Source organism: Cottoperca gobio, chromosome 3, assembly GCF_900634415.1.
Source record: "Cottoperca gobio chromosome 3, fCotGob3.1, whole genome shotgun sequence".
NCBI lineage: Eukaryota > Metazoa > Chordata > Actinopteri > Perciformes > Bovichtidae > Cottoperca > Cottoperca gobio.
This window is the reverse complement of record NC_041357.1, coordinates 26,850,143-26,877,879: the sequence shown is the minus strand read 5'-3', so window position 1 is coordinate 26,877,879 and position 27,737 is coordinate 26,850,143. Positions and strand designations below refer to the sequence as shown.

Below are 27,737 nucleotides of genomic sequence, written 5' to 3'. Positions count from 1 at the left end.
CACACACAGTAATGTCTTTTCAGTTTCTCCCTGTGACACTGTTGTAGCCTAAACAAATCAAAACTGTGAGGCTCCATCAGTATGTTTTAAAACTGAAGAAGAAAAACTTTAATGTTATAAAGAAAGCTGTTACGTGTCCAGTTGGCACCCTAGCCTGGCGCATTTAGCAATGCAATAAGTGCTTTGACATTAAGATGCAGGGTTCAGTTATAGCTGAATTGCTGAGAACAAGTTATTACACTAATAAAGACGGTGTAAACTTAGAGCATGCAATAACTGACCAGCACGGTAGTAATACAACATGTAGCAGGCTTAAAAGAGAAATACAACTTTAGAGGGGGACTGAAGAGAGGAATGTGGGTCACATTCTGGTTAGGAGACATTTACATCACTAAAGTTGCCTTAAAACATGGGGTTGATATATTCTGATAAATTGTTTCTGTGATGTCTAAACCCTCACGGCAATACCTGGTTCTGCTGTGGAATCATTTTCAGCAGCGCCTGAGAAACCCCGCAGCCAACAGACTTAAAGAGGGAAATAAAGATGTCACATGTTTTGCACACCATGTCAAACGTTTGAGCTGTGCAGCAACTGTTGAACACATTAACATTCGCCTATAGCAAACCTGAGCTGTCATCTTGTCTGAAAATGTCATGCTGTTTTAAAAAAAAAATCACGTGCCAACATCCCTGACCAAGTTTGTCCAGAATCTGCAACCTAGTAGTTGTAGTCAGAGTCTACAGTCAAGTTCATAAGGTCAAAGAAATGTTGCAATAACTGCTGACTTTCTACTTCAAATGATTTCTGTAATATGGAAAAGTGGACTCAACTTTGGGTATTCATGAAACAGCTGGTGGACCCGACAAACCTGTATCAAGTATCAATTAATTTCTTTAAAAATTCAGTGTCTTTTATCTTGTGAGAGGTATTTGACCATTTGCAGCACGTTTCATAGCATTTTAAGTACGATATCTTGAGCAGAATCCTACACATTACATACATTCCTCATGGCAAGCGATCTGCCTGCAGTAGCCTACTTAAGAGACTATTTGTATCCTTTGAGGTGCTGGATTACAGGATTTGCATTTTAAAGGGTGTCAGCGATGGCAGCTGGAGGAAATGGGTGAATGCAATTGTAGCTATGCAATAAATGATCTGTGATACGAGTCGAGCTCGGCAACCTAAATGACACACCTGCTGCCTGCCCGGCATAGATCCTCTAATACCAAACATGAGACAGGCTATAACTCTGGTGCATTGGCAATATTTATCTCACATACTGTGTGTGTACCTGCAGCACTAAGGTTCGAGCGTGTATATATTAGAGCCCTAAAATATACCGTGTGATGTGTGAGCTGGAACAAGTCTTTCTCTTTTTGTTCTGAGAAATTGTTTTTCCCAGAGCTGGCAACAAAAAGGACACGTGTTGCAATAAACAAAGGACCATCCAAACCCATTGTGTTTGTTTGTTTCTTCTTTTAAAGCTTTTATGTATAATGCACTAGTTAAACAGATTAATGTCCAGGCTGTGGGGTGAAATTATTCCTATAAAGTGCAGTGAAATTGCACTGGTCAAATTTCTCTGTGCGTGCCCAAAGTGCAGCGATGGCAGGATTTCGGGACAGAAATAATAGATTTTGTTTTGATCTCTGGAGCATGGAGTTGTGTCTCCCCGGAGCCTGCCAGGGTTAAACTGTGATCTGTACACTGTGACTTGCTCAAGGCTGTGTGTGTGTGTGGTGTTATTAAAAAGAAATATTGGTTCATAAAAACCTGCTGCAGTGCAGCCATGACTCCTGCTAATGCAGACTGCTGCTGGAGTATGTCTCTGGGAGGGGAAATGGGATTCTTTTTCATCTGTCGTTTGATTGCAAAGGCAATTAGCATTTAGAATGTGAACCTACAACCCTCTACGTCAAAGAGATTGAAAGACACCTTGGAGATAACTGTTTACTCGCATTGTTGCTTTGAACAATTCACCTCCACTACTCATGGATTGGTGTAATGAACTTAGCTAGAATAGTGCCCAGAGTTAATATAGGCTCCAGCATCCCTCTCCACTGGCCATTTGCAATGCAATTTGCAATTAAAACAGTCTGCAGTGGCCATCTGGACATGAGAGCACTGACAATGAGCATAGCACACTTTACCCTTGAGTCCTATCGGTGGGGAACATGCTGACCTAAAGGGATTTTAAGCAAACACTTTTATTACTTTTATAAGGATACATTTCTGTCAAAAATATTGTAGAGTTTACTCTGGAGAGAAATTGTAAAACTATTTAAACAACTTTTTCCTTTTATTAATCCCAATTCCTTTTGAGGAATAATTGAATTGGTATTGTAATGCAGCATAAACCACACAATGATACCTGGAATTAACCTGGGGTACTGGTTACCACAGTGGAGTTAGTGTCCCAGATATATTACATCATTCTGCATTGAAATCCAAAAGTCCTCATTCCTGAAGACTCTCAACAGCGGGGGCTCGGAGCTTGTGGGATTTTAAAACTGTTAACACATTCATGCAGCAGCGACTGATATTCTCAGTCAACAGTCAGCGGGGTTTCAGAAGTCCGGTAGGTGGCAGTGAATGTTCTCAGGTGGGGAGGGCAGGTTGTGGGGGGGGCGTGTGTTCCTATTGCACAAGCGCTCCCATGTTGCGTAGTCTGGAAACCTGACGTGGAGCGCAGCCGAGCTGAGCGTTGAGTGACTGAGTTGCGGCAGGGCAGATCACAAGTGCCTGTGGCCGCGCTCCCCCTGCTCGCGCACTCCTCTCCGGACCGACTGAGTCGCACGAGACTGGCAACACGCTCCGACACCGGTCGGCTGGCCGCTGGTGACCCGAGGATCCCACTTTTGACGAACAGACTCGGGCTCCGCTGGCAGGAAAGGTGGAACTAAACTACATTCATTGACTTGAGAGAGATGCGCTGGCAGCATGGCCAAGTGGTTCAAGGAGCACCTAGGATTCAAAACTACCAAAGCACCCCCTCCGGCGCCTCCGAAACCGGACTACAGACACTGTCACACCGGTGTGCCCGGTGCGCCTGGCTACCAACAAACAAGCTCCGGGGCCACCTTCCCGAGCCCCGCTCAACCGGACATCCTCGCTGCTTACAAACTACAAAAGGAACTGGACTTCGAGGACCCGTATACTCCAGGTGGAAATATTTCATTTGGCTCGAGCTTGAACAGTGTGGGGTCGCCGGATATCAAGTATGTGTCACCAAAACACCGACTTATCAAGGTGGAAACAATCGAAAAGAGCAGCCCAGCTCCAGGCGGGGGTGTCACAGTCACCCAAGCTGTTGCTGTAGGGAGTGTTAAATCTCCCACTTCACCTCCCTCGGACCACGACAACAAGGAGAAGGTGGGTGAAGTTTAATCAGTCCAAACATTAGTCTGTGTGCAAGTTTAGAGCAAAAACTCAACTCTTAAATAGTTCTTAATGTTCCCTGAAGACACACAAAGTGCTTATTCTCGTTAGTTCGTACTAAACATCTTTAAAAATCTCAAAAATGAATTCACATAATTACAGTTTGTTCTCTTACATGTGTTTTTTATACACATTAAACATGGGCTGTTTATGTAGAACTTGACCTACTCCTGTGAGCAATGAATCGCTACAACCGGCAGAACTTGTTATCGCAACGGATGTCCACACGAGTTGCGACATCCACCTCTTGTCTAATAACTAACCTGCACTACATGGAGCTGTGGAGGGAACAGTCTGTGTCCTGTGTTGATGCACGTCTCAATATCACAGCACATTTGCATTATTTCTAAAAAATGTGCTTTTACTTTGTGACAGTTTACATTTTGTAAAGTGCAGACCAACTCTGCTCTGCTAGGTGAAGTGTGTGTGCTGTGCTCATCCCAATGCTTCTTCACAATGCCTCTAATTCCACTTGAATCTGATGGTTTTTAACTAGACAGATCAATTTGGTGTATGTTGTTTTTGCAGTGATGGGTTTGTGGATACGTGGTTCTAATTTAAGACTCTCTTGAAATTAACAGGCTTTGAGGTTGTGGCCAATACAGGGAGCTGGTTTGCACACTCCTCATCAGCACAAAACAAATGTGTAGACATGTAGAATGCATGCACGCTGGGCCCTTGGAGCACACTGTCATGTCAGGCCTCTCAGGAATTCATACACACCTGGTTCATTTGGAGAAACCTGAGATTTCCAGTGTCGGTGAGGTTACGGACGTGCCGTATGATGAGTGTGATCCTGCTGAGGAATGCTTCAGTGTCTGTATAGCTCATGTACAGAGGAGAAAGCACGGCCCTGCGAAAATACACACTGTGCTCCACTGTTTCCTCCTCACCTCTCAATCACTAACATTTTTGTGGTCATCTTGATTGCACCTTCATGTTACTTCCTCCTGCTTTTGTGTTTTTGCTTTCGCACCTGTCTTGTGACGTGTGGCGAGTTCACAGTTGGTTTTGGTTCAACACTTTTATTTATATTCCACAGGGTCGGCAACCTGTCACCAGAGTGTTGTGTGCAGGAAGACTGCACTTTTATATTTATATTTATATGTATATAGATATATATTCCTACACAGACATTGGGAAGCAAGATCATAAAACTATCTTCTGTGCAAATGTGCTACTGTTTTCTGCAGCCCGCATGAACTTAGTATGCAGGTTTGATAATCATACAGCTATGTGCCATCAGGAAAACAAGCAGAATATACAATTTCCACCCAGCTGTTAAAGCTGATTAAACAGATTATAGTTGTGTCATGTTAATTAAAGCTTATTTGGTTTTCCCCAGTCAGGAATACAGTTGCCTCTGCCCCTCCTCTTCCCCTCGCCATGTGCACACATGGCTTTGGCAGATTATTGTATATATGGTTGAAATACCTCACACCTATGATGTTATGGACGAGCTAAATCAGGACAGCTAGTGGGCTTAAGCAATATGTCCAGAGAAGGGTTTAAGGGTTTCTTGCCAGGTGCTGAAGGTTAAATAAAATGGTGTAGCAGTGGAGAGGGAAGTGTGATGGAAAACAGATCATTGGTTGGGTTTTTTTGTACCTGTCGTCCCTCCTCTTTACACTGTCAGCAAACAAAGGTGTTTTACCACCTTTTGTGTTTCCATCTATATTGGAGGAATTAAAAAAGCTTCCACGTACTTGGAAATTGCTTGTGCTGTATAATCCATCATAATAATCAGTGAGCCTTAATTAGATTTAGTAAAAGTTTAAGAGTTATTACATGTTGAGTTGAGTACTTTCACTGCATGGCGTACTCCTGTCAGTCATCTGGTACCCTCAGGAGGAAAGGGGCGTTTGCACCTTGCAGTCTTAGTTACATTTATTTTTGTTTCAAAGTTAAGTATTTCTCTAATAACAAAACATGTACTCAAGTACGTCTCATATCATTTTGTAAATGAATCCTTTGTGGAAACAAAACTTTAAATAAGTCACCAAGCTAGTAACACAGTTGCTTCAAAGAGCGTTGAGAGGCTTTGTGTTCAAACTTGTGTGAGGATTACAGTTTGCCCGGAAGCTATGTGTGGCTGGCCGTGATAATTGTTTCTAAAAAAGCCTTTTTTGAGGGACTCTTTACTCCAGGTGACGACTTTTAAAAGTCTCATTATAAAGCAGTTGTTTCAGTGCGAGGACGTGCTGTTTGCAGTTGGTTTCACATGCTGGAAAAAGTGGAATACTGGCTTGTAGCTCACACACAGACACACCTTCACATATAGACGTGCATCAGTGTGATAGTAAATGGAGTCAGTTGCTTCACAGAAACGCCGTCGTCTTTCTAACTGCGCAGACTAAACGCTGACTGTTGGAGGCTGAGCAAAGAGCACACAAGTGTCTTAACAGCACTGCTTGGTTACATTGATGTTTTAATTACTTGACTCATGAATGCTAATTATACCACTCCCTACCTAATGCCTGAAATGCCAATAGTAGTATCAAGGGAATGTTCTCCAGTCCATTTCTATTCACCAGGTTTACATAAGGGGGGGGGGGGAGCAAGACAAATAAGTCTTAATATGCAATGATATACTGCAAAATATATAATGTATCTGCTACTATTTTAACAGGCTTCCTATTTCATCTCACAATGTTCCAATTCTGTGTTGTTTGTGTGCCACTCATCGTCTAAGAGGTGTCAATTTATTCAGTGGACTTTTGTCTACGTTTGAAGTTGCACTCTTTCTGCGGAGCTTTATTTTGATGCACATTGTAACTTGTGGTTTTGAGTTTTCAAGGCATTGTGATGGGTTTTGTTTTTAATGGTGGCAAGCCCTTCATGGTAGAATGAGTTGAGGGAGATGATCAATTATCATCCTGCCTTGGAGCTAATTAAAGGCCTCATCTCCCAGCTCATCGCTCTACTCAGCACTAACCTAACTTCTCTCAAGGACACGCGAAAGTGATGACGAGCACCACTCGGAAATGTGTAAACAAAAGCAGTAGTGCGGAGCTGACGGGCTGCCGCATCCTTATGAAGTGCAGCCCGTCATCATCAGTATCTGTCTGTGCACCTGGGGAACATGCTGTTCCAATCTAACTTTGGCTCCCTTCATGGCTCGGGGTCCCTTTAACTCGGTGATCCTACGAGCCAGCTTGCACATCTATCTATATCATTTTGGATCAGAAGCGGAGACAGTTGTTGTGCAGCCAACAGGGGCATCTGGATCGACAGATTTCCTCTCTGCTTATTTAGCTAAATCCCTTCTATGCACCTTATTACAAGACCTGGCTCAGCTTTTCAAAAGAGTAAGCTGGAGGTTGAAAACCATTGGCATCACCTCCAAGAAGGTTATATTTATAATCCTGTATATGTGTGTGGTTTTTTGCAAGGTATTTCAATAATTAATCAACAGATTTCAGTGAAATCTGGTAGGAAGTTATGCCTTACAGTAGGTCAAAGAAGAGCTGATGGTACACCCATCATCTACAATATGCATCTCTCTACATGTGGATTAAAATCATAATCATATTATCAATTAAAACATGAATGATTTTATCTTAAACGACCTTAAAATAGTACTCAGAAGTCACGCGTAGTTGCCGGTCTTGGGATGAAGATCAGACTTTGTATTTCATAATAAATAATATGTTAAATACAATGAATACAGGTGGAAACATTGTAGGCTTCCTTCAATTTCTGTATTTCATGTTTGAGACCATTTGGATCTAAAACATTCAGATTGAACCTGAGGTGCATCATTCGAAGCAGCTGAATAACGTCCTCATCAGACGCACCTTCTAAGCTTCAGTCTTCTAGCGTGGGTAGATCGGGCTCGTTTGATTGGCCTGCAGATTACAGTGCCCATTTGTCATTGCCAGTGTCATTTCCCCAAAACCTGAATATCTTCGCTTGGCCTTTCACCCTGGCACTCCAGACATCTGTGAAGTTTTATAAATGCATCCCACCGGCCTTTTACGCTCTCATCTCTGCCAGTGATGGGAGAAATGCCAAGCACAAACGTCAATATCACCTGGGTCTGCGAGAGTGGTTTTCTTCAGGGAGCCAGAAAATGGATGAAAACATCAGAGCCCATCATGTTTTGTTATAGCACCCCTTTTTAAATGCATTACTCTACCTCTCTGTATCAGACGGAGGCTGGTTAGGGTGATGGCAGGCCCGACTGGATGTACAGGATGTGCCCTCGTTGATCTGCAATTACACAAAGCTTTGTGCTCTTTGGCTCAGTAAAGTTATAGTGTTCGACATAATGGCATATTTTCTTACTCTGGACCTCCAAGCAGAACGAATACATAATGGGTAATAATACATAGCCTTAACAGTGAGTAGTTTAAGATATGTTCTACTGATGTGACCATGTGATACCCGGGTTGAAATAATCAACAGATTTGTGTGAAGGCTGTGTTGTACATGATTGGATTTTGCAGCTGTTCTTATGTAACACGTGTTACCAGAGTTGATAATTATTTTGGCATGCAATGGCAGATATTGTTGTGAGATATTTTTTGTTTCCAGTTCACTGACGTGTCAAGAATGCCATGCATTTCCTGAACTATTCTAAGCATCTAAGGCATTTTCTCAAAGTCACGCCGGCTAGTTCAAGACTACAATGTGTTCAGTTTTAATCACCCACTGCTCAGAATCCAACAAATTGTTCTTTTCATGCCAAACATATTTTATACTCACTGTGTTGTTCATGCTTTACTGTCTATGACAAACTATTCCCTCAATGGATTCCTGCGACCTGAACAAGATTCCTGGAAGGGCACTTTGAAAGAAAGGAAGCAACCTAACAGCAAACATGTTCAAGCCCCGCCTCTGTGGGGCAGGATGAAGTCATCCTGTAGTGGAGGATACGCTGGAAGCATCATGTAATGGTTATTCAATTGAGCACCAAAAGGTTTGGCTTTTCATCAAGATATCATTTTGGTGAATCCACAAATCCTATTACATTTACTTGATGGCGCTGTAATCCAGCATCGCTGAGTGTAATAACCAGTCATGGTTAGGTTTTATGTACAACCGTCCCACCACATGTGCTTGAAAGTTATAGGTCTTGGAAATGATGCCCTTTAGCCATTGTTTGCTTATTTTCTTCTTCCTCTCCATCTGGGAGCTTTCTTTCCACTTTAAAGGGTCCCGATGGAGTCTGTTGTGTTTGTTGCTCAATTTGCTTTTTCTAGTTTTGCACCGGAACATCAGTCACATAATTCTACCAGGTCACAATTAGCCTGCAGACTAGTGCTGCAGCTCTGCCCGCCAGGGAGTTGTAGACACATGGCTCTGTTTTGTTTAATGACAGTGTGTGTGTGTGTGTGTGTGTGTGTGTGTGTGTGTGTGTACACATGTGTACACATGTGTAGCTGAGTCTAGTGGGCAGGCAGATCTGCATACACAGATTAAAAAGAAACAATTGAACCCGAAGCTTTCATGCCATCTGAGGCACAAAGAGAAAATCTGCATGAAGCATTGACTTTTTTGCCTTGTTTTTGCAAAATCAGGAGCTCTGTCCTCCAAACTATGTAAATTTGAGATGTAACCAAAGTTATTTTGGCATCAAAATACAGTATACTGTAAAGGTCATGGAGATTTGCCTTTTATCTCCTGATTTCACACTTGTCTCCGGCTGTTTTGTTTTTGTGTTTCACTGCAGGAGGCAGCCAGACCTCCATCTTGCAAACAGAGCTGCTCTGTGATCTGAGTTCCCACCAGGAAGCTGCACACTTCCATTTATTTCTTAGTGGGATTCCAGTCTTTCGTTTGAATTTTTAAAGGAGAAACACGTCTTCTAACCAATGTTGAGTCTGTTGCAATGCTGCTCAGATATTTGATTTACTCACAAGGTACACATTTCACTGTTTTTATTTGTCACAGTTAAAATGAGCTGTTATTGTGATAGTAACGCAAGTAGAGAAAGAATCTGCAGTTGTTTGGTGGAAAATAAGGAATGGCTTGGTTGCTTCAGGATTAAGGAAGTGCTCCCTTCCTGTCAGGAAGTGTTTACAACTTGGTGACATTCCCTTTTTAACTTGACAAGTCTGTGCTCGCCCTTGTGTGTAGGCTGGGTATTCTGGCTGCTGCCTAGTTGCTAAAATATAAACAGGGTTAATGTTATCGGCTGTTCCGACATGAGCAATCTAGATGTCAGAAAAGGTGACAAATGGTGCACATAGCTGTTGCATGCTCCACTGAGGGGTCTCAGTGGCACACACTGGTGGTTGTCCCTCACCCCTCCTAATATAGCCCCTCTAGCCCTTTGCTCTCCAGCGCTGAGAGGTGGGAAGCCACGTAGCAATGGCAGTGGTATGGGACTCCACCCTGTGCGCTCGCTCTATTGTCAGTGTAGTCGACGTGCGGGGACCTCAGTGCATCCTCACCACACAGAGGCTATCTGAGGCCACAGAGCTTCCAGCCCCAATCGAGACGTTTTCAAATCAAAATCTGTAGCTTTTGTTTACGGCCTGACAGCGGCTTGTTGTTCTCCTAAAATGAAAGCGTCCATCCCCAGTGGATCGCCTCATGTTGTTTCATGAAGCCCCACTTTCCTAATTGTGTCAGTTTCTATCTTATAGGAGCCGTGGTAAACAATAATGTTTGTGTGCGTTGTGGTAACAGCATGTTGTGTCAGCATACTTTGAAACAACTTTATTCTAATTATTTTCATGCCTACCACTTTACAAAAAATAAATTGGTGTTTTGCATAATAATGGTGACGAGGGAATTTAGTGGAGCCGATGTTGAGGACAAATCGCTTACTCGCAGGGGGCATGGGATTATCATATTTTATAAAATACCAACATACCATTGTAGCACCTGAGTTATTATAGACTCTTGTGCCGCGCACTAACTGTATGTTCCAGAAACACTGCCAATAAATCTATCACAGAGGGATGGGGGCAGAGGAAGGAAATTGGATTTTGTCAAGCGTGTCGTCAAGTACTTAATCTTGTATATCTGTTGCATATTAAGATCACCTTCATAGGGTGCAACCCGCGGCCTCCTCCCCTTTCTCCACTGGAGGTCTTAAGTGGCTGTGTGGAGTGTGTTCCAATGAAAGAGGTCCTTAGGGACAAGTTGGGGGGGGGGGGTTTGTGCTTCACTGCCTTGGGTACTCAAGGAAGATACAGTCATTCATCAGGAGAGGAGGGCAGCTAGAGTAGGAATTTATTGAAAGTAAGGTTATAGAGCTACTTAAAATTGTGAAAGCCAGTAGGCGATTTGTTCAAGTATATAAATGACTGGATGGAGGGCAAAGAGTTTTCTCCAAGTGAAGTTTAGCCTGATGGTACAGAGAGGGCATGTAGATCATTTGGCAGCTCATGTGGATGTTTTATACATAGTCATTCAAAACCATAGTTGTGACCTTTTGACCTTTTTATAAAAAAAAAAAATACACAATACATTCAAGGTCTTTCGGGTCAAATTTCAACATAAGAAATCCTGACAATCTGCGGAATTATTTGTTTCAGTAGCCAAAATTGACTGATTTTAATTGGAATTTAGCTGTTGTACAAAACAAGCTAACAACACGTTATTTTGTGGACACTAAACAGAACAGACTCCTAAACGCTTACCACTTTGTGTGAGGGCTGACACTGTATACGGGCGTTCTGGGATGCTACAATGTACTCTTTATGTTTATTTTAAAGATGCTTTGGGGCAGATAATAACATTCACATAAGTCTACACACTAAAATAATCCTTTAGCTTTAGTAGCAAAAGAGATTTGAAAATATGATGTATGCAGCTGCATGGTCTCTTCTGCTAACAGGATGCAAAGAGAAGAGACGCTTGATGTTATACGTTACCAGAAGTCTTCCATTGAGAAAGACAAAACGACTGAAAATGATCGTATTTATAACTTCTCGCAGGTCTATGGATTTCTGGTGGAGGTCTGGGACCTCTTGAGTAATAATTTGTACAGACTGAATGTCTTTAGAAAGTCTGAATGAGCACTGATAATGAACACTAGACTTCCTATCCTACTTCAGCCCTGATTGAGAACTATCCACTCCTTTTCCCGTGTGTGTGTGTGTGTGTGTGTGTGTGTGTGTGTGTGTGTGTGTGTGTGTGTGTGTGTGTGTGAGCAACCCATGCACACACATACCTGATTTGTGAGCTGCATATGTGCATTTATTTTTTAGGTGCCATAAAAGCCTCATAATGCGCAGTAACCCATACTTACAGTTGTGATGTGGGGACTATCCAGGTGTACGTCATGTGATTTACACCCGTTTTCATTCAATGCTGTGTCAAAGTGTGGAATATGTTATCAGTGTCGCTGTTACTGCATCTGGAAGCATTCCCATGCAAACCATGATCAACAACAGGCTAAATCAGTTGTGCCAAAAGAACCGGCTTCACCCCGGCTGCCGTGCGAAAGACGCCCCACATGGGTAAGAGTGCAGAGATCTGAAGAACCAACATTTAATGTGGTCTGAATCTTAAAGGAGAGGGTGTGTGTAATACACAAGTCGGCAGCCAGAAGTGAGCTGTTCTTTGAACAGCACAGATGTCGCTGAGGGAGAGAGACGCATGTGAAACTGTCGGCTGTGCAAAGGGGAATGCTGAATCTAATCCTTAACAAACATATACAGTAAAGTATATCAGATGCATAGACTCTAAATCCTGAGCTTGCTAATGGTACTTATGGTCAAGAAAATGCACTTTCGAGGCAAAGAGGTAGGAAATGAATAAAGAGGGAACATTATTTCAGTTTTTCTACTAATCATCAGGTCATGCATTCTGTCGAGGTGTGGGCATACCTTTCTCTTGTTATCCGTATGTGAAGTTAGTATTTGTTTGTGTCGATCCACAAGGAAGAGCACTCTCACTAACACTGAATTACCGCTCTTGAATGCTTCTTCAATTAGATTAAAAGCAAAGCGAATGAATATACCTGGAAATAAAGAGAATTGTTGTTTATCTCAAGTGAAGTGCTCTTCATTGGTGTGTGTGGACTGCAGTAGCCTGTGACTGATTGTGAAAAGGCTTCTTTATAGCAAATATAGTAATTTGATTAGCTGCCTCTGCAGACTCCTAAGTAGGCCTTTAGAGGAGGCACATTACTCTTCCAAGCTCTCACAGGCAGGACCTCAAGCAGCAACTGTGCTTCTTTAGAAACATTTCAATAAAGTTTCATTAATGTCGGGTCTGTATGGTGGGAAATGCACTCCTGCACTGTCTCTCTTCTCAAGGCCAAGCCAATTTTCCGTCTTCTTAATCTGTTTTGGTAGATACAGAACCCAGCAGGGCTCAGTCTCTACAAGGGGCCTTCAATGAATTGTAACCACATTTGCGCTTGCTTCTTAGAAACATGAACATATCTTGTTGATAGTAACTGCATTTTGTCACCAGAGAAGCTGTGATCACGCTTGCTTGAAAACATTGCCTTGAGGGAGTGTTTCTTGTGCCAGTATGTTCTTCCTAGAAGATTGCGTCCAAGTTATCGTTGGATGACTGCGCACCGCACACACAGCATTCATCCTATGTTTACAGACAAAGATAAGCTGGAGGAACTATCGGCAGAGGCAATGAGCTTCAGCTTTCTGAGTTTCGATGTTACATGAACATTTGAACAGTTTTCCGTCCGACAATAAGTAAATATACTTTATGCACGGCGGCTCTCTTCTGTAAAGAGATAACAAAAAATATCGTCCCATTACCACCTCTCTTCTTCAAAGTGGCTTTCTGTCCTCACAATAGTGGCATGTTTTCTTCTTTTGTTACACCAAAGAACAAAAGAGCAATAGCAGCAAAAGGGCTTTTGAAATGCCTTAATGCAATTGAGCTGCTAAGCACTGAATTGTATTAGGTTATCAGTGGCTAAAATCCCTCGTGGCGTGAGACATAAATCACACACGTCAGTCCTCTTTCTTTCTTTTTCTCCCTCCTCCCTCCCCTGCAGCCTGCTGACTTTTCTGGCAGTCTCAAGGGGGCTTCAACCTTGAGTAGCCCGTGATGCATACAATCCTTCCTGGACCAGCCATGACTTTAATATCATATTCCTGTCTGCACTCATTGAGCAAGAGTCGGCCTTTATTTTCATCTGCGTATATGTCGAAAGGTGTTTATCTGGTTATTGCCTGGCAAAACCCTCAGTCTGCTGTTATATTGCATTTCCTTCTGGTTGCTTATAGTTCTAAAATGCCAACATTGGACATGTATCTTGCTTAAAATGCAGACAAACAGGCAATACTTTAATTAATATTATTACCAAATTTCCATCCATGCTCAAATTTCAACTAATGGATTTCTGATTTTTTCTTTTGCTCCTGATGAGCGAGCGCAAACACTTTCTCTCTCCATTAAGAATGCAGGAAGAGAATTGTTGCCCATATTTTCGCGCTTTTAATGGAAGACCGGGACCCAATCGAATTGTAATCCTACAAGTCCCAGCATCAAGATCTGGTATTGAGCCGAAGTGGCAGGTGCCTGTTACAGCCTCCCTCCTCCGCTAATGTCCCCCCTCTGTTCCCACTGATTCAAAGTCAGCTTCATCGCCTGAGAGCCGCAGTGCATTTCAAGAAGTCTGTTGCTCTGTGCTTTGCGAGCTGCCAGAGCTCTGGCAGGTGTAAGACATGGCCAACTTGGGATCTGAGCTGTGGAAGGAAAGTAATTGAGTGAGTTCTCTTGCTATGCTGCAGACCAGTAAAAGACCCAGCTACCACGGGGGAACGGGCCTAAGCCTGTGAGGTGCTTTGTGAGATTCATATAGGCTCACAGCTCGGCTTAGCAAAGACCTGATATATTGAGGCACTACAGTCTTGTGCTGAGGGGGAATTTTGCTTTCATGACTAGTGTGGATTGGCTGCAGTCCTGACACACCCTGGCATGCCACAAGGCAGATGGTGTGTCCCCAGGCGAAGCTGCCGCTCTCTAGCACCCCTCTCCTCACAACCCCATGCTCCTCCTGCTGTCGAGTAGTCATTAGTGCGGTGGGACAGGAAGGACACATTGGAACAATTTGGAAATATTAACCAACTCCTCCATCCAAACATAAACTAGGCTGCGGGGGCTGAGTGATGGCGCCTTACAGAGGCAGTGTGTTGATCTAAGTAGTCGATGGTTCAAATCCCTACATGCCCAGAAAGGATCTGCGTAGGCTAACATTAATAACATCGCTGCCTGCTAATGGGTGACAACAGAATACTGCAGTCGTACACATCACTGGTTTGTAAGGATTTGAATGTGACACAAGGTGGATCTGATAATGACCATGCGGCTGAACTATTCCCCCTTCATTATAAGATACCTCTCAAACAAGCAACACCTGCTATCTATATTACTGCCATGATGTTATAACACAGTTGCCCAATAATTCTAAATGAAAGTGAAATTGCAACAGGATATAGAATATAGAGGCAGATGACTAACTTTATAGTGATGCTGGTAACGGGTTTGTCATCAGCTTAAACTTGCATTTTATGGGAAAAGAGAAAGTTGAGTGTTCCTGCCTGCTGACTGGAATCAGAACATGAGCCAGGTGCTGAAAGGAGCTTTTACTGCCCAACTTAGAGCGAATTATACCCATGGCAATAACATGTAAATGCTTTTTTTTTTGTAGTGTTACGTGTTTCATGACAAGCCTTCACAACCTTTTTTTTAACTATATGTGGACACGGGGACCATCATTAAGACATTGTTAGCAGCTGTAGATTCCTTAAATCAGACGATAAGTGAGCAATCTTCAGTGTAGATATGTTGTGTGCATATTGTCTTGACATAGTTCAAAACAGAATATTTAAAGATTAAATGAAATAAAAAGCATATTCTCAATACTGGCTCAGCCTTTGCAGAGGTAATATTTAAAGAGCAGAACAACCAAGAGCCACTTGAGACTGATTGCCAATTTGTATTTTTGCTCCATGAGAGAAGCCTGTTAGACTTTGATTAAAGCTCATTGTGATTGTTTGGGACATCACAAAGGAACATACATTAGAGTTCAAGTGAAGTGTTTTACATTTTATGCCCTCAAATACCCTTTAGACAGGACCAAACCAAAATGTCCAAGCCATAAATATTGACCACTTGTGGAAAGCAAAGCATATAAAGCCCAAACTAAAGAGTTTGAGTATTGAATCCAATCTTTGTTTTTTTATAAATGATTGATTTTAATCCTCACACATCACTCAGTCTAATGCATTCAGAAGTATTCCTCACACACCCCACCCTTTATTTGTCCAACATTATGTCAACAGGAAAGGCAAAAGATGATGTCATGTGTTTGGAGTGGCTCCACACATAACTCAATACGTGATTGCCATTATTTCCTGCAACATGCCCAAACATCCTTTGGCGAGGTGGTGAGGCGGTTTAAGTTTAAGGTGTGAGCTAAAACCTCAAGTATCTTGATAGCTCTGTCATCTGAAGCTGCTGGAGGGAATGTAAGATGAAGCATTTGGAGTGTTTTATCACATTTGTGGGCTTTGGTCTCAAACCTCGAGCCACTCGCAGCATGTGGACCGCCGTCCACTGGGCACTGGCCTTCATTCCTCCCATTTAGGTGATTCATATGTTTTGTTTTTAGTGAGGGTTGCTTATTCTTAGGTTTGGGCTGTGTTTGCTGTGACTGTATCTGAGGTGGGTTTGGCACACGCTATGATTACTGAGTTTCTATGCAACAAGGTGCAAGATAGTAACGACACTGAGGCTGTAATGCGCACTATGTAAAGAGCTCTGGGGCCCCAAAGATGTTGCTTATCTGAATGGCTGAATTTTTATTAAATGCGAGTGAATTATGTATATTTCTGTGGCACAAAAACAAACCAAGACGATGTTTGTATTGGATTTTTCTCCCTGCTTGAATTCACAGAAGCAAAACATTCGAGGAACCCATAATTATGCTGTGGCAGAAAGAAGTCCTAGTTATTTTCCCCAAAACATAGGGATAGGGAATATTGAAGAAGGTGGATTTAACACACTAGCTGCTATGAAACACATCCATGGTACTTACTTCCTGTGCTATTATTGCCTAATCCATGTATAGTGGAGATGATCTGTGCAGGAATATACCTGCCAGCATTTCTCTGTCACTAAGCGGCTTACAAATGATAGCTGGTGAACTTTTTAGTATTTAACACTTCCAAACTTTTCAAGTCGTCTTTAAAAAAAAAGTGCGTTACACGACACCTGACCTCGATCAGTATTGTAAAAGTGTTGGTGCTTTCCCAGCCAAAGAGAAATCGAGAGCTGGAATGGTATATCTTTACATTTTGCTTGCTTCCCTGAGGCTTGGCAGGTGTGTGTGTGTGTGTGTTGCACTCTCATGGGTGGCCTGCATATGGGGTTTTCTTCTGGGAACTGTGCTCCTTCTGTGGCAAAGATGGACAGTGGTTGTTCTCAGGAAAGCTGGTTAAGTGGAGGCACAGCACGGTGGGCACGAGGCTCTGTCCACCTCCAGTCTGCCCCGCCCGGCCCCGTCCACCAGATGAGTGATGAGCTTGTTTATAATGATACCAAATCCCTTCCTCTTACACATGACTCATAGGGTGTAGTGCCAGTCCTTTAGCCTACGTGTTTACATGCTCTCTGAGGTGTATGCATAAGCATCTCCTTTTTTTGGTTTGAAACCCTTGAATGGTTCCAAGTTACAGAACATGCGGTGCCCTTCTCATCTGCCCACTGATTGGCAGGACGAGACTGTCAGGAGCCTCAACAGACAGCAGCAACAACAGCAGGCCCAAACCCCTGCAGTCACACCCCCTCATTAGATTAGTTCAAGAGGATGGATGGGTCAGATGGGAGATGATTCCTTTCAAATGGTAGCTCTTTACTTTTGAAGCGGTGTCCTGGTAGATGAAGCAAACATTGCAAGGAAACAAATATCCCCCTAAGGCCCTATAGCTGCGGACTGTTGCTCTGCTCCCTAAAGGTTTGAGTTATATTTCTGGGTCCTGGGACATACACCTAATTGCCATCTACTGCACAAACTGCTCAGCAAAAGAGCAAGACTGCAATTAGCCATGGCTCGCTGCCAGCTCGGTACAAAAATCTGCCAAATTGTTTCTCTTAAGAAAGTTGAGCAGTTGTGGTCTTCTTTCCTCTACTTTTGAAATGTAGGCCTGTCACTGGGCTATCATATAATTAGGCCGACCAGCAGTAGCAGAGAGCGTGCTGTAAGGCTAAAAGCTGAGACATTGTGGTGGTGTGCTGAGGCACACAGAGGTAGGGGGTTATTTATGTATGTGTTTCTCCCCTTACCTCCCGGGCCTGCCTCGTGGATATCACTTGGTCCTGTTCTGGGCCGAAGCAGTATCTGTCATGCAACTCTCCTGACACCTGCTCCTGTTGTATTGTTCAACAGAGCAGCAAAGTCCCCCTCTTGCTATTTCACGTTTTCCCCCGCCTTCCATTTAACCTTTCCTTGTTTTCCTTTGTTCTGCAGCTCATAATCCTCGAAGACTATGCGGACCCTTTCGACGCTGAGCAGGCTGGTGGCACTCAGACCAGCACGGAAAAAGTGCAGACCACCGAGAACGATGGCTACATGGAGCCATATGAAGCCCAGAAGATGATGGCAGGTAGATGGTTTTTCAGTTGTGTTATATCTCTATCTCCAGCTTCCTCTATCCACCTTCACACCTTCAGTAATTGCAGGTTAAGTGACACGTTTGTGATTTGTGCCTATTGCTATGATTTCATACTGCATGTCACAGTGGAGCATTAATTATTATGCAGTGTGATTTGGTCATATGTTCCCAAGCTGGGAATTGATGAAGAGGCTCAGATGGGCTTATTCATGACAGGTGCAGCAGAGCATAAATGAAATGTGATGAAAGATGTCAAAACGATGATCAAAAGCAGTGGCTTTGCCCCCTGAAACCAGAAAGCCCATAAGTGGTTTAAAGGAAAACACACACCTCCGAGGGCCAATGAGGAGACGTGTTTTTTAAATGGGCTTTTTCCCCACTGAACTGTTTGCATGTTGAGACAGCTACTTGCTGGGTTTTCCAGGAAGGCACAACAATAGCTGTTTGCTAACATAAGAATTCAGCCGAACCACATTCTCCACACGGCTTTGTCACAGCGCACATTCATTCTGTGGCTAAGTGAGCACAGAACAAAGAATGTGCAGAAAGAGAGGAGAAATGATGAGAAATGTGCCGTTGTTTTCCTCTCCTAGACAGACCTTAGCAACCAAGAAAGGAATGTTACAAGAAATGTTGCAAGTGTCAGTCAAACATCAAATTAATGTTTCTGGAACTTGGATACCACCAAGATACCCGTACTTATACCTTTTGATATACTGACAGTCATATCATCTACAATATACGGTACCGCTCACCCTCCCGTATATACTGTACACACACACACACACACACACACACACACACTTCCATTGCTCCCATAAAGGCAGGACATGAATGTCTCTGTCCCTCCTCAGCAATTTTCATTTAATGGGCCTCCAGACAATCTCTTGTTTTCATCTGTCTTACTGGTTTGACCTCTGGCCCAGTCATTGCCTCAGCTGAGTACAAGAACTCAAGATTTATCGCTTCTCTAAGGTGGAGGAAGCTGTAAAGGGGAAAAAAAGCTTTTGTTGTATCGCTTGAATGTCGAACTGATTCCGTTTCTTTCTGTGCTTTTAAAATTAATCTCGACTCAGTTCTACATTTGGCACTATTGACAAAATGAACCACGCTGGCAGCCGGTGTCTCGTTGATCTGATGAAGTCGTCATTGTTTTTTTCTTTGGTGTTTCTAGTTGCTCCGTCTTTGAAACCTGAAGTGGTTTTTGTTTTCAGGCTCCCTGCTTTTATCCATCACATCTATTGATTGCCACTTTGTTTTTGTTGTCTGATGTGTTGACTATGGAGATGGATGTGTCTCAATATTATTTGTGTGAACAGCAATCTGTGTGTAAATTTGTCATAAAAGCCACCTTCTACAAATCCCCAAAAAAAGATTTTTGCAATAATAAAACGGAAATATAAATATGCAAATACACAAACAAATTCCAGAAAGAATCTTCCTCTGCCGGCCAGAACATTTTATTTATTCATTTATTATTCTAAATGGGTAAAAGTCACAAAGTACGTGTTAGTGGTGCAGCCTACTCCTTCCTCCTGTCATTTAATATTCAAACAGCGCATGTGTGTAATGTATAAGTGTGTGTGCTAGATAATAAAGATAGAACAAATAACAAAAATCTCTGCCCATGTAGAATGCATGCTCTTACTTTGAAATGCGGAAATGACGCCATCAACAGGCAATCGCATGCTTAAAGTGTCCGAGGGGATTTTCATTCCAATCAGTGGAAACTTTGTCTCAAAAATTCCCTTTTGTGTAAACAAATATAATATATTAATATGTATATATTACTTGAAGAGGGTATACATTTAACAATAATTGATATATTCACCTGGAAACAGGACAATTATGTGAAAAGTCCACACAATAAATCCATCAAATGTCTGAAAGAAGGAACTCAGATGGGCCATATTGATAACTGTGGGTTATAATGTAATATTAATCATGCGTATCACAGCCATAATACATAATGATTGTGGAAAATCTAAACGTATAATCATGTGTAACTGTGCCAAAAACCCCAAATATTATGTTTCACTGGCTCATTATTGGTAGCATATGCTGATTTTCTTTCAACATTTATGTATCCAGGCCAGAATCACAGTTTTATATTTTGTGAAAGCACCAATAGTCAACCCTACAATATTGTTGCAGCATCGATATCGAGGTATTTGGTCAAAAGTATTGTGATATATTTGATTTCCTCTTCATCTCTCGCAGCTCTACTCTCACTACACAAGGCTGGATGCGTGCACCAGTACATCAGTATACTGACCGTGAATATAGCGTAATTGCTGCGCCTCACATTCTGACAGCGTATTGGTCAGGCTCAACTGCACACTCAGAACTTAGTTTAGTTGAAAAGGAGAAAAAGGAACCATTGCATGGGCTGCTGCGCTAAAGTAAAGAAACGACCAAATCGTTCGTGTGAAGCAAGAAGCTTCTCTCTCCTCTGCGTCATCCTCACAGAGAAGCATCCTAATGAGTGAGCACTTAATGAGCTCTTTAATACACCACTATAAGACGTATTACACAGGAAAAGAGAAGTTCATCATTTCTCTTTCACTCTCTTGGCAAGACAATTTGTTTTATACTCAATGACGACCTGCAACTATTGGAAATACCTGTGTTTTCTCCAGCTCTCAGGCTGTTGGCTGTAAATAACCGTAGCTCTACCAGCCTCCCTCGTCTTCTTTTCTGAGCACTTCACTGATGGCTGCAGATGGACACAAAACCCCAAACATGCCAAAACAAGAGAAACGTTTTCTATTCGGAGCAAGTTTTTAATTTACCACCAGCCATATTCATATCATCTATAAAACGCTTAGTCAACCTCCTCATAAAATGGGCCTTAGCTGTCTCAACTTGGAAAACTCAAAGGTGTGTAACCGATGCTTTCTCATAAAAAACGTTTCCAATTAATTCTAACAAGTAGCCTGAAAATAAATCAGACTGCCTGACGTTTGTAGTTTGTCTTCACAGACGACCTTTATGTTTCAAGTTTCAACACAAGATTTACTTTTAGAGCTGCTGTCGGCTTGAATATCACTCAACAGACAAACTCACACACACACACACACACACACACACACACACATACGCGCACTGCTGTGCCAATTAAGTTAATAAAAAAACAACTTTCTTCCAGATCAATCTCAGTAATTTAGTACTCCTACTATATGGATATTTATAATGTCCTGCATAATATGCCTCAGTCTTAGATATTAATTTGGGGAATCCCTGTTTGTAGCTCGCTTTCCATGTTTTCTGACACATGCAGAAGCATTTGCATGTCGTAACCTCTTAGAACTGGACGCCTCAGATTAGTATCTTTAGTGTTGAGAAATCACCTGTGGTTTTTGCACCGCACCTAGCGGAGATTAGGGGATGATCAGGCAGTAAGTACTCTGTACAGCAACAGTATGACTAAAGTGTTCCATAAATGATTCCATGTATTGAAAAGTCTTCATATCCGTCTCATTTCCATGAAGTACGTACGGCAACAATCCAAAGGTGCCGCGATGAAGCGCATATGATTTTAGAGCCTCTATATTTACGTGGTGTTGCTGCTGTAGGTTACTAGAAATCTTTCCAATGCAAATGTTTTTCTTCCAAACATAAAGGTTAATGAGCTCAATTTGTACAATAATGCAGCAGGTTCTGCAGGTGCGTTCTGTACGAGCCGGCGATCAGCAAGTACAGTGAGAGGTCAGTCTGTAGTCATGGCGATTAGAAAAGGCTTTTCACATTCCTCCGCTCTCTCTCTCTTGCATTTTATGAGCCATTTCAGCCTCATGAGTTGAACAACTTGATTGATTATTATGCAAGAAATGTGATCTACATGCTGCAGGAGTTCTCGTTGTCTTTGGAGAACCAAAAGCTTGTTGCACAAGAAAATCCACTGGCCATAAACGGCCAATCGGATGTGTGTGTGTGTGTGTCCTATTTTTTCCTACTGATGTGATTCTATTCGCTGAAGTTTGAAATATGTGAGAAGCTCCTTACAGTCTTTCAAGGCTACTTATCCTCTGTGTTCTACAAGGGAGGGAATTAATTTCAAGGCACACTGCTTTGTTGGAGTACACCTGCTTTTTGTTCCAAGTAGCGCTTCCTCCATCTTTTTCTTTCTTTCCCACAACTTCCATTTCAAAGCCTACAGATTGGATCTGAAACTATTAGATTATTAATCTATTAGTTGATCGACAGACAAATAATTGGCTACTATTTTCAGTTATTAGTTTCATTTCATGTCATTTTTCAAGCAGAAATAGTGAAACATGAGGATTTCTGGTCAAACGAAGCAAGAACTTTGAAGACATTTAATAGGCTAAACGTTTATCGAATAATTGAAGAAATTATCATCAGATTAATCGATTAGTGAAACTACTGCAGCCTTACTACAGACCAGAAGGAGATTGCTGCATAGGTGCACGGAGCCTGAGGCCCCGCCCTCACCGGGTTATAAAAAAAGTGACCAATTAACCTCGGTGCTTTTATTATTTTAAGTTGCATGTGTTTAAATAAGTGTAAAGTTAAATTCAGTTGAAACCGGATATGCTATTTTAAACATACAATTATAATTCCTTGATTACACAACATTCACACCTTAAACACACAAGCACACTCAACTACATAGTGGGAGGTGTGTCATGTTAGGCCTTGGGCGAAAAGTGCCACAGCCGTTTACATAACAGAATGAGCAGTGTGTGTGTGTGTGTGTGTTGGCATGCATGTGTGTGTGCTTGTGTATTATGTGTGTGTGTGCGCTCCATGTCTCCCTCCCTCTCCCAAGAGCCATCCTTAGTGAGGTTGAGCCGGCTGATTTATGGGCCTGCTGGAGGGGCATGTCACGACTTCCTCAACCTGAAAAGCCAGCGCCACCCCCGCGTAAGCTGCTCCACACTGGCCTGCCCTCCACCTGCAGTTATGTGAAGACATGTGCGCAGTCACTCTGTCTTTACGCTTCCTGTGTGTGTTTCCAGAGTGTCTCGAATGTTTGTCATGTCTACACGCGTCGGCTACTGCATGTGCTATCTTTGTATCCGTGTAAGTCTGTTAAAAAGTGTGTGAGATCCTGAGAGAGGACTCTTTGTCCTCCTCGTTGTCAGCTGGTCTTCTTGCACATCGAGTTATTGTATTAAAGGTGTATATCTAATACATCGCAGCAGATTTCACACCTGCACATAATCTTCTTTCTGTATCTTGTCTTTCACACGTATATACACACACACACACACACACACACACACACACACACACACACACACACACACACACACACACCTCCTCAGCTGTCAGCATGGCCATTCTCTGCATACCTCAACACAAGCAGCGGCACCTAATCACAAGGGGAGCTGTCGGAAGAAAAGCTAGGATCAACTTCTGCGATGTTACTTTATCTCCTCCACTTGACTCTTTTCCCTCAAACATTGTTGTAGCTGTTGAGACTTGTTACACTGACAAGTACAAGGGGCTGGGCGAGCACTGCAGGTCGCTCTGCGTCGAGGCATTTCTCAATAAACACACTCTCGCCATCGTCATACTCCCCAGTCAGCCAGGCAGGCAGACGACCATGTGAGAGATTTCCCACAGTGCAGAGGAGGCCTGTTGTGCAAATAGCTTGCATGATTGAGCTCTCCCAAACAAACACACTCCAGATCTGTCCACTTGCCAGTCAAGCCATAACCACACCGCTGCACCTAAAGTGTGTGATGATGTGTGTGTGAATGTGCGTGGGGCGTATTAGACAGAAATAATCCCTCTGGTGTGAAATACTTTTACGCCAGTGGGGAATTTATTACAAACAGTGTCAAAGTTGTAACCTCAGTTTGTCCTCATCCCATCTTTCAGGCCATGCTCAGTCATTTAGCAGGCAAGAGAGTTGTGCAACAGGGCCAGAATGCCCTGGGGGGAAAACCTTGATGTTTTCCATAATGGTTGACTCACGGTAGATGGGTGTTCGCTATTTCTCTCTCACTCTCTGTCTGAGAAATGTGCTGGGAAATGTCTCCGGGCACTCGCACCTCCTGCACTGCACTCCCAATAATGTGGAGAATAGCATCCAGTGCCAAGGAGATGAGTCATTAGCCATGGAGTTGATTATTTCAATTACTCACGATAGTGCGGTGCTAAGCCCCCTGTTGGCTCCAAAGTATAAATGCCAGTAACATTACCAGTTTGGCTGAGTCCTGAGTGGGTGAGAGAACATGTTCAGAGGTGTTCTCTGAAAGAGGGATGATGAAGGGAAAGGAAAAGTAGGAACATACGACCAAAATACAGCGGAAAACAGAACCATGAGCGAGACTGGCCAAGACTAAAACAGAAAAGTATAGAGAGCGAATGGAGAGAGACCTGGAGGCAGAGACGGTGGGAACAAATTCATGTTACAGCACCCATGGGTTAGTTTATGGGGACAATTTAAGAGAAAAGAATGGAGGCATGCTGTGCTGAATGGTTTCCATCTCCTCCTCACTCACTCACAAGAGTGAGAACTCACCCCCAGGCGACGGCAGGTACATGTGGTGGCACATTTCTTGGCCTGTAACCTTGTTTTTATTGCCCAGAGCTGTGACTTAAGGAATATCTGGCGCATGCATCGACAGTGGCACTTCTCAAAGGTGATTCTTTTAGCTGTTCTAGAAGTCTACGCTATTAGTGTGGGGATTTTTGTGCTGTATGTAAAACATACACTAATTCTACAGTTATCGTCTTATTTCTGTTTTGTTTCCTATCACATCGACCACGGTGCCTTTTGAATGATTGCTTAAGAATTACCTCAGCAACACATTTATGCATCACCCCAGCTGATTATAGACGGCTATAAATAAGCATGGACTGCAAGGCCAGTAGCTGAAAACTGGACAGGGAAGTGAATAATTAACACCCTCCTCCTTTCTCTCGCGCCTGACAACTACTTTTTTTTTTAAGTTTAAGGGTATTTGGGCCATGCAAGGAACTTGCTGCTGCTGTTTTTACCAGCTCAAATGATTAAAATCTGTAACAAGAGTTAAACATGTCCATAATATTTCCCTTTTCACATCACAGAATAATGATGAACTTAACAAAATCAATAAAATGCAAAACTATAGAACACATAAGTATTTATTGTGTGTGATTAGCTAGAAGACAAATCATAGAGAGGTTGAGCTGCAACATTAACATGATGCAGCTATGCAAGAAGCAGCCTCACAGTGGGATGTATTACATCACAGGTCATTTAGCAGAGCGACTTACATTGCACTAAGTACAGGGACAGTCTCCCTGGAGCAGCTCAGGGTTAAGTACCTTGCTCAGGGGTGCACTGGTGGCAACCTGGTATTGAACTCCCGACCTTCTGGTGTTTTGTTTGGAAGGCGTACCACTAGACCACTAGGCCATCACCACCGATATAGAGTGTATGTATGTTTACTTTAGTGATGAGCGATGACAGGACACCACTATAAATGGTCTAACTACATTTTGAATCCGCTGCGGTGCTGGCTGACTTCTCAATAACAAGTCCTCTAATGATGACCTAAGAACCTACAACAGCTGTTTTTTATTGATGTCCACTTTAAAAAACAAGGAGGTTTGTTGTCTGATATGTTTCTTAGCTTCCTGGCTCCTGCTACACAACTAGTTACAGCTACAACAATATTATTTGTAAGATGTTCTATTCACTACAGGGTGTTACTTATTTAACAGAAAACAGTCCACTGTTCCCCCCCCGGTCCCTCGTCATTACATCTACACCCCGTTGCCAGATCTTGTCAGATGCGAGCTACCCACCTGTCACATCTACATGGTCTCATGAGAAATGACTGACAGTTATTACGCACTGATGTGACAGGATGCGGTACTGAGTGATGCAAAACCAATGCTCCACAGTGGCAGAGATGGTGTCAGGTGAACTTTGTTTTCTCTTCTTGGTGTTATTGTTGGAGTTTAAAAATGGTCTTGTCAACAAAATGCACAGTGTAATGAGAGCAGAGCTGAAGAACAGCAAAGTAATGAGATCCCCCAGGAGTGAAGCACAACTTTAAACCAGAGTTTAATTTAGCTTTATTAGAAAACTTATCATTTAGATGAAGACATTAGGTGTGAGGATTTTTCACGATACAGTGTTCATTGTGGCAGGCAGGAGTAGCGTGACAACAATGTTACCGTTGGTCCTGTTCAAACCAAATATCACTAAGCTTGCTATCTGTGCTGCGTAACACTCACTTTGTAAATGAGCACAGTTTTGCTGTTTTCCTTGGTTGAAACCTCAGCAGCACATCTCGCCTCCTCATTAACGCTTTTTGTGGGAGGAACTGAAAACCAGTCAAGAAGTTTTAAAGAACCACGAGGAGATTTTTAGTAATTGCTGCACTATGTAGCACCAATATCCACTTCAAAGAAAAGAGGTGACTTGTATGCGATGCTCCGTGGCCAGAAGAAGAAGACTCAGGTTGTACTCACTGAGCTGTGTAACTGTAACATGCTGTAAAACGTTTCCTGGCGAAACTGATGGTTTAAAAATAGTTTTGCGTGTTCGCACGACTTTGACACTGACATACAGTGCAAAGGGTTATGGCTGTGTGTGTTTGTGTGTCTGGCCCACTGGATAATGGCCTGCAGCTTCTGTGGCGTGGAGCTGAAGAGTGGAAGGCATAGGAGGTGGGCGGAGAGGGGAAGAGCGGGAAGACTGACGACTTATTGATGAAATGAGAAATCTCCAGCTCCAACCTGATAACCTCCCTCCCCCTCACTTAGTGATGAATGCTGCTCAGCACAGTAGCTCAGACTTCTCACACACGGCTTTGTGCATGGATTTAGTGCTGGACAGCTGTTGATGAAGCTGACACTTCCACACATGACACATGCAGTTCTGGTTGAAGCACAACATTACATGTGCTGTTTATTTTGTGTAAAGATTATATGCATCTTAAGTAACCCAAGAACCTTTTAAAGATGCACAATCATGCAAAGCTTTTGTCGATATGCCGATATATTCTCAAACAACCTCTCGTCAAGACGATCCTTCATTTAGTTATGTTCTTCTTATTCTGCTAAACACACGGTCACAGATTCTGGGCTGCAGGTGGACCCCCTGCGCGGACCCTCGCAAACATGGCCGAAGGACGTCATTTGTGTCGACCATAGCTGACCCTCACGGACATGCGGAAAACATGAAGCTTAAGGCTCTCGGTGAACTTACATTTGGTGCTTAAACTGGTGAGTTGGAAAACCGAGCGTTGCATTAGGTTTTACAGTTTAGAACTTGTAGAAAGCTGTTTTTACATTTGTTTTACTTCCTGGTTTACCTGCATTTAAAACACCATAACACCTTAAACCTTAAAACACATTAAACAGAGACATCTGGAGTAGCAGTGGGCGTAATTGCATTTGCTCATAATACCTTATTTGACCTCAGTTAGGCAACCTTTTCCAAGAAACTTGACAATCTCTCCCCTGTTCTCTCTTTGAACAAGGTTTGCGTTTTTCCAACACACTAGCTGAGTGCACATAGACACACCCAGGAGCACACAGACTGACTGAGGAGGTGGTGTGTACTGAGAGAAGAGCATTCCTGCTGGCCTCTGATATCCTGCTGTGCCAAGCTGTGCCAAACCAAGGATGGATAGGATGGTAGACCCACTATCCATCCGTTACACCTGAACGGGTCGGAAGGGGTTGGAACACGGGTGGGGGGACTGGGCAGCCTCCCTGGCGCAGGCTGGAGGTTCTGAAGTCATTTATTTTAAAGGTAAAATTAATGACATCAT

General features: G+C 42.8%; 1 protein-coding gene across 3 annotated transcripts in view; it reads left to right on the top strand.

The window, feature by feature from the left end:
* Positions 1-2,610: 2,610 nt before the first annotated feature.
* shf (Src homology 2 domain containing F) overlaps positions 2,611-27,737 on the top strand; it is a 90,292-nt gene continuing 65,165 nt past the window's right edge. Inside the window, exons 1-2 of one of the 3 annotated variants that reach the window (XM_029455479.1) lie at positions 2,611-3,373; positions 17,847-17,982. In XM_029455479.1, the coding sequence (XP_029311339.1) occupies positions 2,942-3,373; positions 17,847-17,982 (568 nt within the window). In that variant the 5' untranslated portion in view covers positions 2,611-2,941. The remainder of the gene's footprint in view (positions 3,374-17,846; positions 17,983-27,737) is intronic. The other 2 variants (XM_029455480.1, XM_029455481.1) reach the window with 2 other exon arrangements.